Source organism: Oncorhynchus masou, chromosome 16 (assembly GCF_036934945.1).
Source record: "Oncorhynchus masou masou isolate Uvic2021 chromosome 16, UVic_Omas_1.1, whole genome shotgun sequence".
Taxonomy (NCBI): domain Eukaryota; kingdom Metazoa; phylum Chordata; class Actinopteri; order Salmoniformes; family Salmonidae; genus Oncorhynchus; species Oncorhynchus masou.
Genome location: NC_088227.1, coordinates 13,855,751 through 13,873,132, shown reverse-complemented (window position 1 = coordinate 13,873,132; position 17,382 = coordinate 13,855,751). Strand labels below are relative to the sequence as shown.

The window sequence follows — 17,382 nt, the reverse complement described above, 5'->3', positions numbered from 1 at the left end:
TCCAACTCCAGTTTGTGGCGCACTGGTTCCCTGGTTCGGTTTTTAAGGCAGTTCATGTGTAAACACACAGAAGAGACGTCTTGTGTGCTTTGGCGTAATGTAATATACAGTACAGTGGTGACATAGAATCACTTCACTCATTCTAACTACTTATACAGTGCATTAAACTTGGTTGGTGAACCAAAGACTTTAATGAAACATAATTGAAACTCCTTTCTTGATGAATAAAGTTGAAATCCCTTTTTATTAAATTAAATTTAAACCCATGTAGAAGGAAAATGTATTCCCAATGAACTTCCTCAGGTCGTTGACAGATGGAAATAATGTATTAGCTAAACCAAATGGAAGAAATGCTGCCAGAGGGTGGCGGCATATCTTTGGTATTTATGAATATTAGAGTCGCATTTAAAAGAAAAGCAGGCAGCTGTTTTGATATTTGGCACTGAGTAAAGTTTATGGGTCCATGTGATGAGGAGAATGGATTTCAACTTATGTCTTTTAGATGTTCTGAGAGGAACGATTGTCAAGAGGGAGCTGAAAATGTAATTACATGGCACGCACTTTAATAGCAACTGCTCAAAATACAGGTTGCTTTTTGGATTTATTTTTTATTGCCACATCTGAAGTCAATTTGACTATAATTACACAGAAAGAGCTTTTAAAGAACACCTCTTAGCAGGTGGTATATGAGATTAATGCATGGGCATGGACTATTTTGCCAATTTAACAATTAGTACCTCTTAGAAATAGAAGTCAGTCAGCATTCTGAGGTGCCAGCTACTTTACAAATAGCACATAGTGCACTTTAAACAGCACTTTAAAAGGCAGGATATGTTGGAGTAGGACTTTAAAGCATGTGTGAAAATGCTGTTTTGCATGTTCTTTTGTAAAGAGAACAAAAAGTTATTTAGTAGCTGATTACAAGCTTGGACAAATTATGCAAATAGCCTGAGAAGGATTAGTTTAACTCTACGCTTTTGATGACATTTCACTTTCCAGAATATATACTACCCTTTCTGTTTTTGCAGCCTTGCTTGGGCTAGTGTGAAAATGGAATTTCAAACAATTCAAGACTATTTGTAAGGATACTACTTCATGATATTACTGTTTTCTTGTGTTAACCCTGTGAGACCCAAGCATAGATCCAAATGAGGAAATTCTTCTAATCGGCCTCTGATTATGAAAATAATCTGTTAGTTTTATTTCAAGTTTGTAGAACAATTTTATGGAAACGTTGCAAAGAAACACCATTGAGCTTCAATGGTAGGAACATTTTGTTGTAAGAACATTTTGAAATTCTATAAAAATCAAATAAAAATGTATCAAAAGCATTGATGGGATGGAAAATTGTCTTATGGTATATAAACTATATATACAGAAGTAAGTGGACACCCCTTCAAATTAGTGGATTCAGGCTATTTCAGCCACACCAGTGTATAAAATTGAGCACATAGCCATGCAATCTCCATAGACAAACATTGGCAGTAGAATGGCTTTACTGAAGAACTCAGTGATTTTCAACATGACACCTTTCCAACAAGTCAGTTCGTCAAATGTATGACCTGTTAGAGCTGCCCTGGTCAACTGTAAGTGCTGTTATTGTGAAGTAGAAACATCTAGGAGCAACAACGGCTCAAACGTGAAGTGGCAGGCCCCACAAGCTCACAGAGCGGGACGGTTGAGTGCTGAAGCATGTAGCGCATAGAAATTGTCTGTCCTCGGTTGCAGAATTCACTACCAAGTTTCAAACTACCTCTGGAAGCAACGTCATCACAAGAACTGTTCGTCGGGAGCTTCATGAAATGGGTTTCCATGGCCGGGCAGCCTCACACAAGCCTAAGTTCACGATGTGCAATGCAAAGTGTCAGCTGGAATGGTGTAAAGCTCGCCCCCATTGGACACTGGAGCAGTGGAAACGCGTTCTCTGGAGTGGTGAATCACGCTTCACCATCTGGCAGTCCAACGGACAAATCTGGGTGTGTCAGATGCTAGGAGAACGCTACTTGCCTGAATGCATAGTCCCAACTGTAAAGTTTGGTGGATGAGGAATAATGGTCTGGGGCTGTTTTTCATGTTTCGGGCTAGGCCCCTTAGTTCCAGTGAAGGGAAATCTTAACGCAACTGCTTACAATTACATTCTAGACGATTCTGTGCTTCCAACTTCAAAGCAACAGTTTGGGGAAGGCCCTTTCCTGTTTCAGCATGACAATGCCCCGTGCACAAAGTGAGGTCCATACAGAAATGTTGTTGAGATCGGTTTGGAAGAACTTGACTGGCCTGCACAGAGCCCTGATCTCAACCCCATCAAACACCTTTGGGATGAATTGGAACGCCGACTTCGAGATAGGCCTAATCGCCCAACATCAGTGCCCGACATCACCAATGCTTTTGTGGCTGAATGGAAGCATGTCCCGGCAGCAATGTTCCAACATCTAGTGAAAAGCCTTCCCGGAAGAGTGGAGGCTGTTATAGCCTCCATGATTATCTTTGGTCATGTAGTGTACATCTGAAATTGTATATTATTTTGTCTGAAATAGCTAAATTGATCAACTTGATCTATAAGTATGGTGCCGAAGAACATGGCTGACGTTTTACATTCTCCCTACCAATTATGCAATTTTGTTATTTTTGTGTGTGTTTTGTGTAACTTCTTTTTTAACTTATTGTGTACATAAAGTTGCTGCTACCGTCTCTTATGGCCGAAAATAACTTAAAATAAAAGCGATTACTCACAGGGACTGGAAGAAACCTTTTCCTTTAATGAGTCCAATGAGAAGGATATCCTGCTTTCACTGGACAGGCCCAGATCCACGCCTTTTGCGTGAAAAAAAGACACAGATCAGGGATCCTTCTGAGAAGCCAGAGAAGAGCGAGTAAACTCCCAATGCCTTCCATTCTCCTTGCTAACGTGCAATCTTTAGAAACTAAAATTGATGACCTACTATTAAGATTATCCTTCCAACGGGACATTAAAAACTGTAACGTCTTATGTTTCACAAGACGTGGCTGAATGAAGAAACGGACAATATAGAGCTGGCTGGATTTTCCATGCACCGGCAGAACAGAGACACTACCTCTGGTAAGACGAAGGCTGGGGTGTGTGTCTTTTTGTCAATAACAGCTGGTGCGCAATGTCTAATATTGAAGAAGTCTCGAGGTATTGCTCGCCTGAGGTAGAGGACCTTATGATAAGTTGTCGACCACACTATCTACCAAGAGAGTACTCATCTGTATTATACGTACCCGTCTATTTACCACCATAAAGCGAAGCTGGTACTAAGACCGCTCTCAACCAACTCTATAAGGCCATAAGCAAAGACTTTAATGCAGACACACTTAAATCAGTTTTACCACATTTTTACCAGCATGTCACATGTGCAACCAGGGAAAATAAAATCCTAGACCACCTTTACTCCACACACAGAGATGCATACAAAGCTCTCCCTCTCCCCTCCATTTGGCAAATCTGACCACAATTCTATCCTCCTGATTCCTGCTTACAAGCAAAAACTATAGCAGGAAGTACCAGTGACTTGCTCAATATGGAAGAGGTCAGAAGAGTAGGCAACAACATGTCTGCCACGCTGATCCTTAACACTGGAGCCTCTCAGGGGTGTGTACTTAGTCCCCTCCTGTATTCCCTGTTCACCCACGACTGCGTGGCCAAACATGACTCCAACACCATCATTAAGTTTGCTGACGACACAACAGTGGTAAACCTGATCACAGACAGCGATGAGACTGCCTATAGGGAGGAAGTCAATGAACTGGCAGTGTGGTTTCAGGACAAAAAACCTCTCCCTCAATGTGAACAAGACAAAGGAAGTTGATTGTGTACTACAGGAAAAGACGGGCAGAACAGGCCCCCATTAACATCAACGGGGCTGTAGTGGAGCGGTTTGAGAGTTTCAAGTTCCTTGGTGTCCACATCACCAATGAACTATCATGGTCCAAATATACCAAGACAGTCGTGAAGAGGGCATGACAAAACCTTTTCCCCTTCAGGAGACTAAAAAGATATGGCATGGACCCCCAGATCCTCAAAAGGTTCTACAGCTGCATCATCGAGAGCATCCTGACCGGTTGCATCACCGCCTGGTATGGCAACTGCTCGTCATCTGACCGTAAGGCGATACAGAGGGTAGTGCGAAGTACATCACTGGGGCCAAGGTTCCTGCCATCCAGGACCAATATAATAGGCGGTGTCAGAGGAAAGCCCATAAAATTATCAGAGACACCAGTCACCAAAGTTATAGACTGTTTTCTCTGCTACTGCATGGCAAGCAGTAGCGGAGCGCCAAGTCTAGGACCAAAAGGCTCCTCAACAGCTTCTACCCCCAAGCCCATTAGACTGCTGAACAATTCATAAAAATCGCCACCGGACAATTTACATTTGCACCCCCCTGTTGTACACTGCTGCTGCTCACTGTTTGTTTGTTACCGATGCATAGTCACTTCACCCCCACCTACATGTACAAATTACCTCAACTAACCCCGCACACTCAGTACCGGTGCCTCAGTACCGGTGCCCCCTGTATATAGCCTCGTTATTGTTATTATTTTACTTGTTATTATTTTACTGTTACTTTTTATTATTACTTTTTATTTTAGCCTACTTGGTAAATATTTTCTTCTTGAACTGCACTGTTGGTTAAGGGCTTGTAAGTAAGCATTTCACGGGAAAGTCTACACTTGTTGTATTCGGTGCATGTGGCAAATAAAGTTTGATTTGATTTGACATACACTACCTTTAAAAAGTTTGGGGTCACTTAGAAATGTCATTGTTTTTGAAAGAAAAGCACATTTTTTGTCCATTAAAATAACACCATATTGATCAGAAATATCAGTGTAGAAAGTGTAGACATTGTTAATGTTGTAAATTACTATTCTTGCTGAAAACAGATGCCTCACATGTCCTCAACTGTCAGCTTCATTAAATAGTACCCGTAAAACACGTCTCATTATCAACAGTGAAGAGGTTCCTCTGTCCAGTGTCTATGTTCTTTTGCCCATCTTAATCTTTTCTTTTTATTGGCCAGTCTGAGATTTGGCTTTTTCTTTGCAACTCTGCCTTTCTTTGCAAGGCCAGCATCCCGGAGTCGCCTCTTCACTGTTGACAGGTGTTGCAGGTACTATTTAATGAAGCTGCCAAGTTGTGGACTTGTGAGGCATCTGTTTCTCAAATTAGACACTCTAATGTACTTGTTCTCTTGCTCAGTTGTGCACCGGGGCCTCACACTCCTCTTTCTGTTCTGGTTAGAGCCAGTTTGTGTAACAGTATAGACTTTACGTCCGTCCCCTCGCCCTGACCTGGGCGCGAACCAGGGACGCTCTGCACACATCAACAGTCACCCTGGAAGCATCGTTACCCATCGCTCCACAAAAGCCTCTGCAAGGGGAACCACTACTTCAAGGTCTCAGAGCGATTGACGTCAACGATTGAAATGCTACCAGCGCGCACCACCGCTAACTAGCTAGCCATTTCGCATCGGCTACACTCACCCATCTTTTGACCTCCTCCTTTTCCACAGCAACCAGTGATCCAGGTCAACAGCATCAATGTAACAGTATAACTTTAATCCATCCCCTCGCCCATACCCGGGCTCGAACCAGGGACCCTCTGCACACATCAACAACAGTCACCCACGAAGCATCGCTCCACAAAAACTAGCTAGCCATTTCGCATCGGCTACACTTGCGCTGTTCTGTGAAGGGAGTAGTACACAGTGGTGTACAAGATCTTCAGTTTCTTGGCAATTTCTCACATGGATTAGGCTTCATTTCTCAGAAGAAGAATAGACTGATGAGTTTCAGAAGAAAGTGCTTTGTTTCTGGCCATTTTCACCCTGTAATCAAACCCACAAATGTTTATGCTCCAGATACTCAACTAGTCTAAAGTAGGCCAGTTTCATTGCTTCTTTAATCAGAACAACAGTGTTCAGCTGTGCTAACATAATTGCAAAATGGTTTTCTAATGATCAATTAGCCTTTTAAAATGATAAACTTGGATTAGCTAACACAACGTGGCATTGGAACACAGGAGTGATGGTTGCTGATAATGGGCCCCTGTACTCCTTTGTAGATATTCCATAAAAAAATCAGCTGTTTCCAGCTACAATAGCAATTTACAACATTAACCATGTCTACACTGATATTTCTGTTCAATTTAGTGTTATTTTAATGGACAAAAAATGTGCTATTCTTTCAAAAACAAGGACATTTCTAAGTGACCCCAAACTTTTGAACAGTAAGTTGAGATCCTGACTGACTCGCCCCCCTAAAAAAATCTATATATTTTTTGGGGGGGCCCCTAGCGGCCGCTAATGTCACTTATGCCTAGAAATAGTACTGAACAGGCAGCGTTGCAATTTTACAACCGTGTGTCTCACAGGGTTAAGTCTTGAACATGTATTTCTTACATATGACTATACTTATCTATCCTTTTCTCTGTGTCTTGCAGGTTGGTAAAGGATGCTCCCTGGGATGAGGTTCCTCTAGCCCACTCTCTGGTTGGCTTTGCCACAGCATATGATTTCCTGTATGAGTATCTGAGCAAGGTGCAGCAGGAGCGCTTCCTGCAGGTGATCGGCAACGCTACGCGCTACATGTATGAGAAGTCCTACATCCGCGGCTGGGGCTTCCAGTACCTGCACAACCACCAGCCCACCAACTGTGTGGCTCTCCTCACCGGCAGCCTGGTTTACATGACCCAGGGTGAGTACCACTGATTCATGCACTGTGTGTGTGTGTGTGTGTGTGTGTGTGTGTGTGTGTGTGTGTGTGTGTGTGTGTGTGTGTGTGTGTGTGTGTGTGTGTGTGTGTGTGTGTGTGTGTGTGTGTGTGTGTGTGTGTGTGTGTGTGTGTGTGTGTGTGTGCGTGCGTGTGCAGAGAAACACAGAAAAACACTATGATTAATGCGTTAACAGATTTCAGACGGTTCCTTTAGTATTTACTCTGTGGCCTAGATATACATTTGAAGTCGGAAGTTTACATATACTTAGGTTGGAGTCATTAAAACTCGTTTTTCAACCACTCCACAAGTTTCTTGTTAACAAACTATTGTCTTGGCAAGTCGGTTAGGACATCTACTTTGTGCATGACCCAAGTTATTTTTCCAACAATTGTTTACAGACAGATTATTTCACTTATAATTCACTGTATCACAATTCCAGTGGGTCAGAAGTTTACATACACTATGTTGATTGTACCTTTAAACAGCTTGGAACATTCCAGAAAATTATGTCATGGCTTTAGAAGCTTCTGATATGCTAATTGACGTCATTTGAGTCAATTGGAGGTGTACCTGTGGATGTATTTCAAGGCCTACCTTCAAACTCAGTGCCTCTTTGCTTGACATCATGGGAAAATCAACAGAAGCCAAGACCTCAGAAAACAAATTGTAAACCTCCACAAGACGCGTTCTGTCTCCTAGAGATGAATGTACTTTGGTGCGAAAAGTGCAAATCAATCCCAGAACAACAGCAAAGGACCTTGTGAAGATGCTGGAGGAAACAGGTACAAAAGTATCTATATCCACAGCAAAACGAGTCCTATATCGATATAACCTGAAAGGTCGCTCAGCAAGGAAGAAACCACTGCTCCAGACTACGCTTTGCAACTGCACATGATCTTATTTGTTGGAGAAATGTCTTCTGGTCTGATGAAACGAAAATAGAACTGCTTGGCCATAATGACCATCATTATGTTTGGCGGAAAAAGGGGGATGCTTGCAAGCCGAAGAACACCATCCCAACCGTGAAACACGGGGATGGCAGCATCATGTTGTGGGGGTGCTTTGCTGCAGGAGGGACTGGTGCACTTCACAAAATAGATGGCATCATGAGGAGGGAGAATTATGTAGATATATTGAAGCAACATGTCAGGAAGTTAAAGCTTGGTCGCAAATGGGTCTTCCAAATGGACAATGACCCCAAGCATACTTCCAATGTTGTGGCAAAATGGCTTAAGGACAACAAAGTCAAGGTATTGGAGTGGCCATCACAAAGCCCTGACCTCAATCCTATAGAACATTTGTGAGCAGAACTGAAAAAGCGTGTGCGAACAAGGAGGCCTACAAACCTGACTCAGTTACACCAGCTCTGTCAGGAGGATTGGGTCAAAATTCACCCAACTTATTGTGGGAAGCTTGTGGAAGGCTACCCGAAACGTTTGACCCAAGTTAAACATTTTAAAGGCAATGCTACCAAATACTAATTGAGTGTATGTAAACTTCTGACCCACTGGGAATGTGATGAAAGAAATAAAAGCTGAAATCAATAATTCTCTCTACTATTATTCTGACATTTCACATTCTTAAAATAATGTGGCGATCCTAACTGACCTAAGACAGGGAATTTTTACTAGGATTAAATGTCAGGAATTGTGAAAAACTGAGTAAATGTATTGGCTAAGGTATTTGTATAGCTTAGGCTAATGTATTTGGCTAAGGTGTTTGTAAACTTCCATCTTCAACTGTATATAGATCCAGTAGATTGGTAGATTGGTCGTTTTCTGCTCAGCCTATTCATTTTCCTCTTTGGAATAATATGGTCTCATCTTGGAAACTTCATTCCTCCTCAGTTACAGTGGGGCAAAAAAGTATTTAGTCAGCCAACAATTGTGCAAGTTCTCCCACTTAAAAAGATGAGAGAGGACTGTAATTTTAATCATAGGTACACTTCAACTATGACAGACAAAATGAGAAAAAAATCCAGAAAATCACATTGTAGGATTTTTAATGAATTTATTTGCAAATTATGGTGGAAAATAAGTATTTGGTCAACAACAAATGTTTATCTCAATACTTTGTTATATACCCTTTGTTGGCAATGACAGAGGTCAAATGTTTTCTGTAAGTCTTCACAAGGTTTTCACACACTGTTGCTGGTGTTTTGGCCCATTCCTCCATGAAGATCTCCTCTAGAGCAGTGATGTTTTGGGGCTGTTGCTGGGCAACACGGAATTTCAACTCCCTCCAAAGATTTTCTATGGGGTTGAGATCTGGAGACTGGCTAGGCCACTCCAGGACCTTGAAATGCTTCTTACGAAGCCACGCCTTCATTGCCCGGGCGGTGTGTTTGGGATCATTGTCATGCTGAAAGACCCAGCCACGTTTCATCTTCAATGCCCTTGCTGATGGAAGGAGGTTTTCACTCAAAATCTCACGATACATGGCCCCATTCATTCTTTCCTTTACATGGATCAGTCGTTCTGGTCCCTTTGCAGAAAAACAGCCCCTAAGCATGATGTTTCACCCCCATGCTTCACAGTAGGTATGGTGTTCTTTGGATGCAACTTAGCATTCTTTGTCCTCCAAACACGACGAGTTGAGTTTTTACCAAAAAGTTCTATTTTGGTTTCATCATACCATATGACATTCTCCCAATCGTCTTCTGGATCATCCAAATGCTCTCTAGCAAACTTCAGACGGGCCTGGACATGTACTGGCTTAAGCAGGGGGACACGTCTGGCACTGCAGGATTTGAGTCCCTGGCGGCGTAGTGTGTAATGGCACTGATGGTAGGCTTTGTTGCTTTGGTCCCAGCTCTCTGCAGGTCATTCACTAGGTCCCCCCATGTGGTTCTGGGATTTTTGCTCACCGTTCTTGTGATCATTTTGACCCCATGGGGTGAGATCTTGCGTGGAGCCCCAGATTGAGGGAGATTATCAGTGGTCTTGTATGTCTTCCATTTCCTAATAATTGCTCCCACAGTTGATTTCTTCAAACCAAGCTGCTTATCTATTGCAGATTCAGTCTTCCCAGCCTGGTGCAGGTCTACAATTTTGATTCTGGTGTCCTTTGACAGCTCTTTGGTCTTGGCCATAGTGGAGTTTGGAGTGTGACTGTTTGAGGTTGTGGACAGGTGTCTTTTATACTGATAACAAGTTCAAACAGGTGCCATTAATACAGGTAATGAGTGGAGGACAGAGGAGCCTCTTAAAGAAGAAGTTACAGGTCTGTGAGAGCCAGAAATCTTGCTTGTTTGTAGGTGACCAAATACTTATTTTCCACCATAATTTACAAATTAATTCATTAAAAATCATACATTGTGATTTTCAGGATTTTTTTTCTCATTTTGTCTGTCATAGTTGAAGTGAACCTATGATGAAAATTACAGGCCTCTCTCATCTTTTTAAGTGGGTGAACTTGCACAATTGGTGGCTGACTAAATACGTTTTTTGCCCCACTGTACATCCTTCCTGTGTCACATTCGCCTTAAATGGATGGCAACAGTCCAGTTCCATATGACTTCTTTGAGATTGGTTCCTCCAGGGGAGGCTTGCCCGGCAGTCCCCTCTGCCCCTGAGGAGAGAAGTATTCTGGGCTGGAATTTGAGTTCAGTCAGCCCTGGGTTATTCTCCAATAGCTGCACTTGCCTGGTTGTTCTTTAAAAGTAATTTCCTCACCATTAAATAAGCATGCCCCTTTCAAAAAATGTAGAACTACAAACAGATATAGCCCTTGGTTCACGCCAGACCTGACTGCCCTCGACCAGCACAAAAGCATCATGTGGCGTACTGCACTAGCATCGAATTGTCCCCGCGATATGCAACTTTTCAGGGAAGTCAGGAACCAATACACACAGTCAGTTAGGAAAGCAAAGGCTAGCTTTTTCAAATATAAATCTGCATCCTGTAGCTCCAAAAGGTTTTGGGACACTGTAAAGTCCATGGAGAATCAAATCAAATCAAATCATCAAATTTTATTTGTCACATACACATGGTTAGCAGATGTTAATGCGAGTGTAGCGAAATGCTTGTGCTTCTAGTTCCGACAATGCAGTAATAACCAACAAGTAATCTAACTAACAATTCCTAATCTACTGTCTTATACACAGTGTAAGGGGATAAAGAATATGTACATAAGGATATATGAGTGAGTGATGGTACAGAGCAGCATAGGCAAGATACAGTAGATGGTATCGAGTACAGTATATACATGTGAGATGAATATGTAAACAAAGTGGCATAGTTAAAGTGGCTAGTGATACATGTATTACATAAGGATGCAGTCGATGATATAGAGTACAGTATATAGGTATGCATATGAGATGAATAATGTAGGGTAAGTAACATTATATAAGGTAGCATTGTTTAAAGTGGCTAGTGGCTAGTGATATATTTACAACATTTCCCATCAATTCCCATTATTAAAGTGGCTGGAGTTGAGTCAGTGTCAGTGTGTAGGCAGCAGCCACTCAATGTTAGTGGTGGCTGTTTAACAGTCTGATGGCCTTGAGATAGAAGCTGTTTTTCAGTCTCTCGGTCCCAGCTTTGATGCACCTGTACTGACCTCGCCTTCTGGATGATAGCGGTGGTAGATGTCCTTGATGATCTTTATGGCCTTCCTGTAACGTCGGGTGGTGTAGGTGTCCTGGAGGGCAGGTAGTTTGCCCCCGATGATGCGTTGTGCAGACCTCACTACCCTCTGGAGAGCCTTACGGTTGTGGGCGGAGCAGTTGCCGTACCAGGCGGTGATACAGCCCGCCAGGATGCTCTTGATTGTGCCTCTGTAGAAGTTTGTGAGTGCTTTTGGTGACAAGCTGAATTTTTTCAGAATAAGATCACCTCCTCCCAGCTGCCCACTGAACTGAGGCTAGGAAACACTGACACTACAGATAAATCCACGATAATCGAGAATTTCAATAACCATTTATCTATGGCTGACCATGCTTTCCTCCTGGCTACCCCAACCCCGGCCAACAGCTCCGCACACCCTCAGTTTCTTGCCCAAACCTCCCCAGCTTCTCCTTCATCCAAATCAAGATATCAGATGCTCTGAAAGAGTTGCAAAACCTGGACCCGTACAAATCAGCTGGGCTTGACAATCCCTGGACCCGTACATACCAGCTGGGCTAGACAATCCGGACCCTTACTTTTTAAAGTTATCCGCCGCCATTGTTGCAACCCCTATTAATAGTCTGTTCAACCTCTCTTTCGTATCGTCCGAGATTCCTAAAGAGTGGAAAGCTGCCGCGGTCATCCCCCTCTTCAAATGGAGTGACACTCAAGACCCAAACTGTTACAGACCTATATCTATCCTACCCTGCCTTTCTAAGGTCTTCGAAAGCCAAGTTAACAAACATATCACTGACCATTTCGAATCCCACCATACCTTCTCTGCTGTGTAATCCTGTTTCCGAGCCGGTCACGGGTGCACCTCAGCCACGCTCAAGGTACTAAACGAAATCATAACCGCCATTGATAAAAGGCAGTACTGTGCAGCCATCTTCATTGACCTGGCCAGGGCTTTTGACTCTGTCAATCACTATTCTTATCGGCAGACTCAACAGCCTTGGTTTCTCAAATGCCTCGCCTGGTTCACCAACTACTTCTCAAATAGAGTTCAGTGTGTCAAATTGGATGGCCTGTTGTCTAGACCTCTGGCAGTCTCTATGGGGGTACCACAGGGTTCAATTCTTTGGCCGACTCTTTTCTCTGTATATATCAACGATGTCGCTCTTGCTGCGGGTGATTCCTTTATCCATCTCTATGCAGACGACACCATTCTGTATACATCTGGCCGTTCTTTGGACACTGTGTTAACAAACCTCCAAACAAGCTTCAATGCCATACAATACTCCTTCTTTGGCCTCCAACTGCTCTTAAACACTAGTAAAACTAAATGCATGCTTTTCAACCGATCGCTGGCCGCACCCACCCGCCCGACTAGCATCACTACTCTGGACGGCTCTGAATATGTGGACAACTGCAAATACCTAGGTGTCTGGCTAGACTGTAAACTCTCCTCCAGACTCATATTAAGCATCTCCAATCCAAAATTAAATCTAGACTTGGCTTCCTATTTTGCAACAAAGCCTCATTCACTCACGCAGCCAAACATACCCTCGTAAAACTGACAATCCTATCAATCCTTGACTTCGGCGATGTCATTTACAAAATAGCCTCCGACACTATAATCAGCAAACTGGATGCAACCTGTCACAGTCCCATCCGTTATGTCACCAAAGCCCCATATACCACCCACCACTGCGATCTGTATACTCTCGTCAGCTGGCCTTCGCTTCATATTCTTCGCCAGACCCACTGGCTCCATGTCATCTATAAGTTTTTGCTAGGTAAACCGCCTCCTTATCTCAGCTCACTGGTGACAATAACAACACCAACCCATAGCACGTGCTCCAGCAGGTATATCTCACTGGTCATCCCCAAGCCAACACACCCTTAGGCTGCCTTTCCTTCCAGTTCTCTGCTGCCAATGACTGGAACGAATTGCAAAAATCGCTGGTTGGAGACTTATATTTCCCTCACTAACTTTAAGCATCAGCTATCTGAGCAGCTTACCGATTGCTGCAGCTGTACACAGCCCATCTGTAAATAGACCATCCAACTACCTACCTCATCCACATATTGCTTTTATTTACTTTTTTTGCTCATTTGCACACCAGTATTTCTACTTGCACATCATCATCTGCACATATGGCCTATTTATTGCCTTACCTCCTTACGCCATTTGCACACACTGTATATATAATTTTCTATTGTGTTAATGACTGTACTTTTGTTTATCCCATGTGTAACCCTGGGTTGTTGTTTTTTGTCGCAGTGCTTTGCTTTATCTTGGTCAGGTCACAGTTGTTATTGAGAACTTGTTCTCAACTGGCCTACCTGGTTGAAATAAAGGTGCATTTTCTTCTTCTTTAAAAAAAAAAAATACAATGGAAACATTCCATACGATTCCATAACATTCTGGGTGAACCTTTTCCCAATGTTTTTCTTAGTAGATTCAGTGTGAAAGGAAGGAACATATGTCTAGAAAATAGCCTTGTTATTTACTGTACATTTGAAAACTATTGTTCTGGTTGAAATGTCCTGGTTGTATATTCTTGGATGTTTAAGTCAGAGGCAGCGAGGCCAGAGGAACGTGAAGTTGTTCTTGTTGTTCCCAGCACTGCTGTACAGCCTAGTTTGATTTCAAGGAAAATGTTTCTGGTAGAAAAAGAACAAGTCGACGTAAACTAAATGACAACAGGCTTATGGAGATGACTGTGGTCACCGTGGTTTTTCTTTGAGGCTGGTTTGTGATAGTGAGTGGGGCAGGAGGTGCAGACTCTGGAGAATTATAGCACCCCTCTTTGTTTTCGATCAGCTTGTTTCTTTCAAGTGGAGGAAAAACAGAGGTCCAGCAGCATAGGTTGTTACCTCTTCTGTTACCTTGGAAGAAAATGTCATTTGGTCATGGCCTGATGTCTTTGTGCTGACTGTGTAAACGTTTAAAGCTGACTTTGCACTTCAACGTTTTAATTTGGCTGCAAATTGTTAAGAGTATCTCATTAGAAGGTGGCTTAACTAAATACAGTATTTGCTTTGAGTGCGACAGATTCCAGACTCCCCGCATAATTATTTGACTGTGTGCTCTGCACACGATCCTATTCACTTCCCGCATTCCTTTGTCACGGATTTGTCATTCATGTCCTGTGCATAAGTATGACCTTACGCGCAAATATTATTCCATTAAGATCTCAGTGAATAAAGGGAACTTTGCCTGTAAGGTACTGCCAGAAGAAATCAAGAGCAAACATTGGTCTCGTGTCACATTTCTTTCAGAGCTATTGTATTGCTCAGGTCTATATTACTCAGATTTATGGAATAACACAGCACCTCTCTTCCTGTATTATTATTTTAAAGGCGAAGCCAAAAAGCCATTTTGAAGCATTTATTCATAAGGAAGGGATAGGCTCCAACTGTTGAAAATAAAGGGAGACATACCGTATCTGTCCAAAGCATAAAACGTCTTAAGACCTGTATGGGAATGTTAAGCACAGCATGTAGGTACTGTATGTATACTGTATTCGTATCATTTCATGCCTTGATTGTGAGTCAGAGGGGATATTGTATGGGCTCTGTCCAGATGACTAGATCACAGGACAGCAGCTTACAGGGGATCAGTGCATTCCTGATGCAGGTGTCTGCATGTTGGTGCTTTGCGGCTGCCTAGCTCCGCTCCTAATTGGACAGTCATATGTGGCATAGTTTACCCTGAGTTCATCTATAGTTAAGCATCAGTAGTTAAACCTAAGACCTCAATCACCCACTTCTCTGATACGGCCACCCAGGTGCTTGAGTTTTATTATCTGGTGCAGAATGCTGGGACTCTGGGAACCATTCAAAGTCATAGCCACAGTCACACCACATTGTGTTGCTTCCTTGAAAGCTGTTACACGTGAACACTTGATTCATTTGTGGTAAAGTGTCTATTTTACACCAAATGGGTTGAGTCAACGTAGTTCCCTTGTTATTTCAATATAATTGACCTTATATTCAACCACAAACTGGGTTTACAGGTTTGGTTTAAGATTGTTGACAACTTAATCAAATGTCAAGCAAAATTGAATGTCTATCGAGTGTCTTTGCCCGTTGGGTACAGTGTGGAAAATTATATTTCTCTCTACTGGATGCAAGTTGAAGCAATTGTCTAGACTTGTTCATTCTCCCAATGCATGCTTATCATGTCAATAAATGAAGCATAAACTCTTGGTAGACAACTATCAATTAAATGTTTTAATAAACATTTAACCACTTATTTACTACGCAGGTCAGTTAATAAGAACAAATTCTTATTTACAATGACGGCCTACCCCAGCCAAACCCTAACCTGGACGACGCTGGGCCAATTGTGCACCGCCCTATGGGACTCCAAGTCACGTCCAGTTGTTATACAGCCTGGAATCGAACCAGGGTCTGTAGTGACGCCTCTAGCACTAAGATGCAGTGCTTTAGACCGCTGCGTCACTCGGGAGCGTAACTCATTGATCATACATAATATTTGAAGTTATTCCATTCTTAGGAAATCATTCTTTGTCCATTCCTGAAATGAACTAAGAAGAACCAGAAATGTCTCAATGTCTCATCTAATCATAATTAGCGAAGAACCTCAAAGGAGTAGAAGTCAAGTCAAATGGCACCATCCCTTGACCTCCCACATTCCTACAGATCTCATTGTGATGGTGCTGGGGAGTTAACAGACCAGACCTTCCCCAAACAGCGGCTCTCAACGTGTGGATGACTAATGTGTACTGATGGGAGCTCCAGAGATCTAGAGCCAGTAACATCACTAACAGCATGGCTGAAGAAAAGCCCCTAATAACAGCAACGAAGGCAACATCATTAAATCCTAGAGGGGTAGAGGAGGACATTGCTAAAGCACAGTGTGACTATATGGGATGTGATTGAGCCATGGGTGGGAGAAGACATTTATAGCTTTTGACTTCGTAGGGTTAATTGGATTTTTTTAGTTCATGAATTCCTATATACATGATGCCTATGTCTAATAATGGAAAATGCAGAACAGTCCGAACACTGTGTGGAGCCGGGGTGTGAGCGTAGTGAGATGCCGTTTGTGTAAATGTGGTCTTTGTGTGCCAGCAGTTCCTGTTTGATGGTAAATACCTGCTCTGTGTAGGCCACTGGTCTCCCAGACCAAACCAAACACTGGGGTGGACGCCGGCTCTGGAGCTGGGCTGTGGGCTGTGGGTTGTGGTGTCCGGGTGGATCCAGTCCACCGGGTAGCTGCCAGGCACCCATGATGGACTGGGATTCTCAATGAACTGCGGCTGGAGTGTTTATGTGGTCACTTCTTCTCATAGAGAGAGAGACTATACATTAGTCTGCTATGGTAGTTTCATCCTTTCCATGCATAACGGGAGGTTCCAGTATGATGTTCCGGGAAAGAAAATGTGAATGTGACTGACTGAGTAGCTTACTGTAACTCTATTTATGATCAACCTCACTTGAGACCACACTTTACACCGAGCTTAATTGGGGTATGTCTCAAGAAAACAAACACTTTGGCTGGGTGACAGCAGTACAGTACAAATGTTTGGGAGCCACTGCTCCAGAGACATTGACGAACATGACCTTCCTTCGAAAACCAATAAGCTGACCCTGGTTTCTCCTCTGTTCGGTTCCAGGTTACCTGCAGGAGGCCTACCTGTGGACCAAGCAGGTCCTGGCCATCATGGAGAAGTCTATGGTGCTGCTGCAGGACGTGACGGACGGCTCGCTGTATGAGGGCGTGGCCTACGGGACGTACACCACCCGCTCTCTTTTCCAGTACATGTTCCTGGTGCAGAGACACTTCTCCATCAGCCACTTCGACCACCCCTGGCTCCACAAACACTTTGCCTTCATGTACAGGACCATCCTGCCAGGTAATACAGCTGTTATAGATGTTGTGTGTGTGTGTGTGCTCTGCCATTCTATTCAATATAACTTCATTTCTCCTCTTAATGGTGTTTTTTCTCCTCTTAATGTTCCCTTTGAAGAAGTTGCTTGGTTCGATCAACTTTTTATCTCTAACAGTGCATTTAGTCTAGATGTCACGTGATAGATGCAAAGGTGATACAGATACTATATAGGCAG

At 43.0% G+C, this 17,382-nt stretch overlaps 1 protein-coding gene across 1 annotated transcript in view; it reads left to right on the top strand.

The window, feature by feature from the left end:
- The window catches only part of LOC135557499 (dermatan-sulfate epimerase-like), a 34,925-nt gene that overhangs the window by 4,509 nt on the left and 13,034 nt on the right, over positions 1-17,382 (top strand). The window contains 2 exon segments of the mRNA XM_064990798.1: positions 6,461-6,714; positions 16,932-17,171. Of these exon segments, the coding sequence (XP_064846870.1) occupies positions 6,461-6,714; positions 16,932-17,171 (494 nt within the window).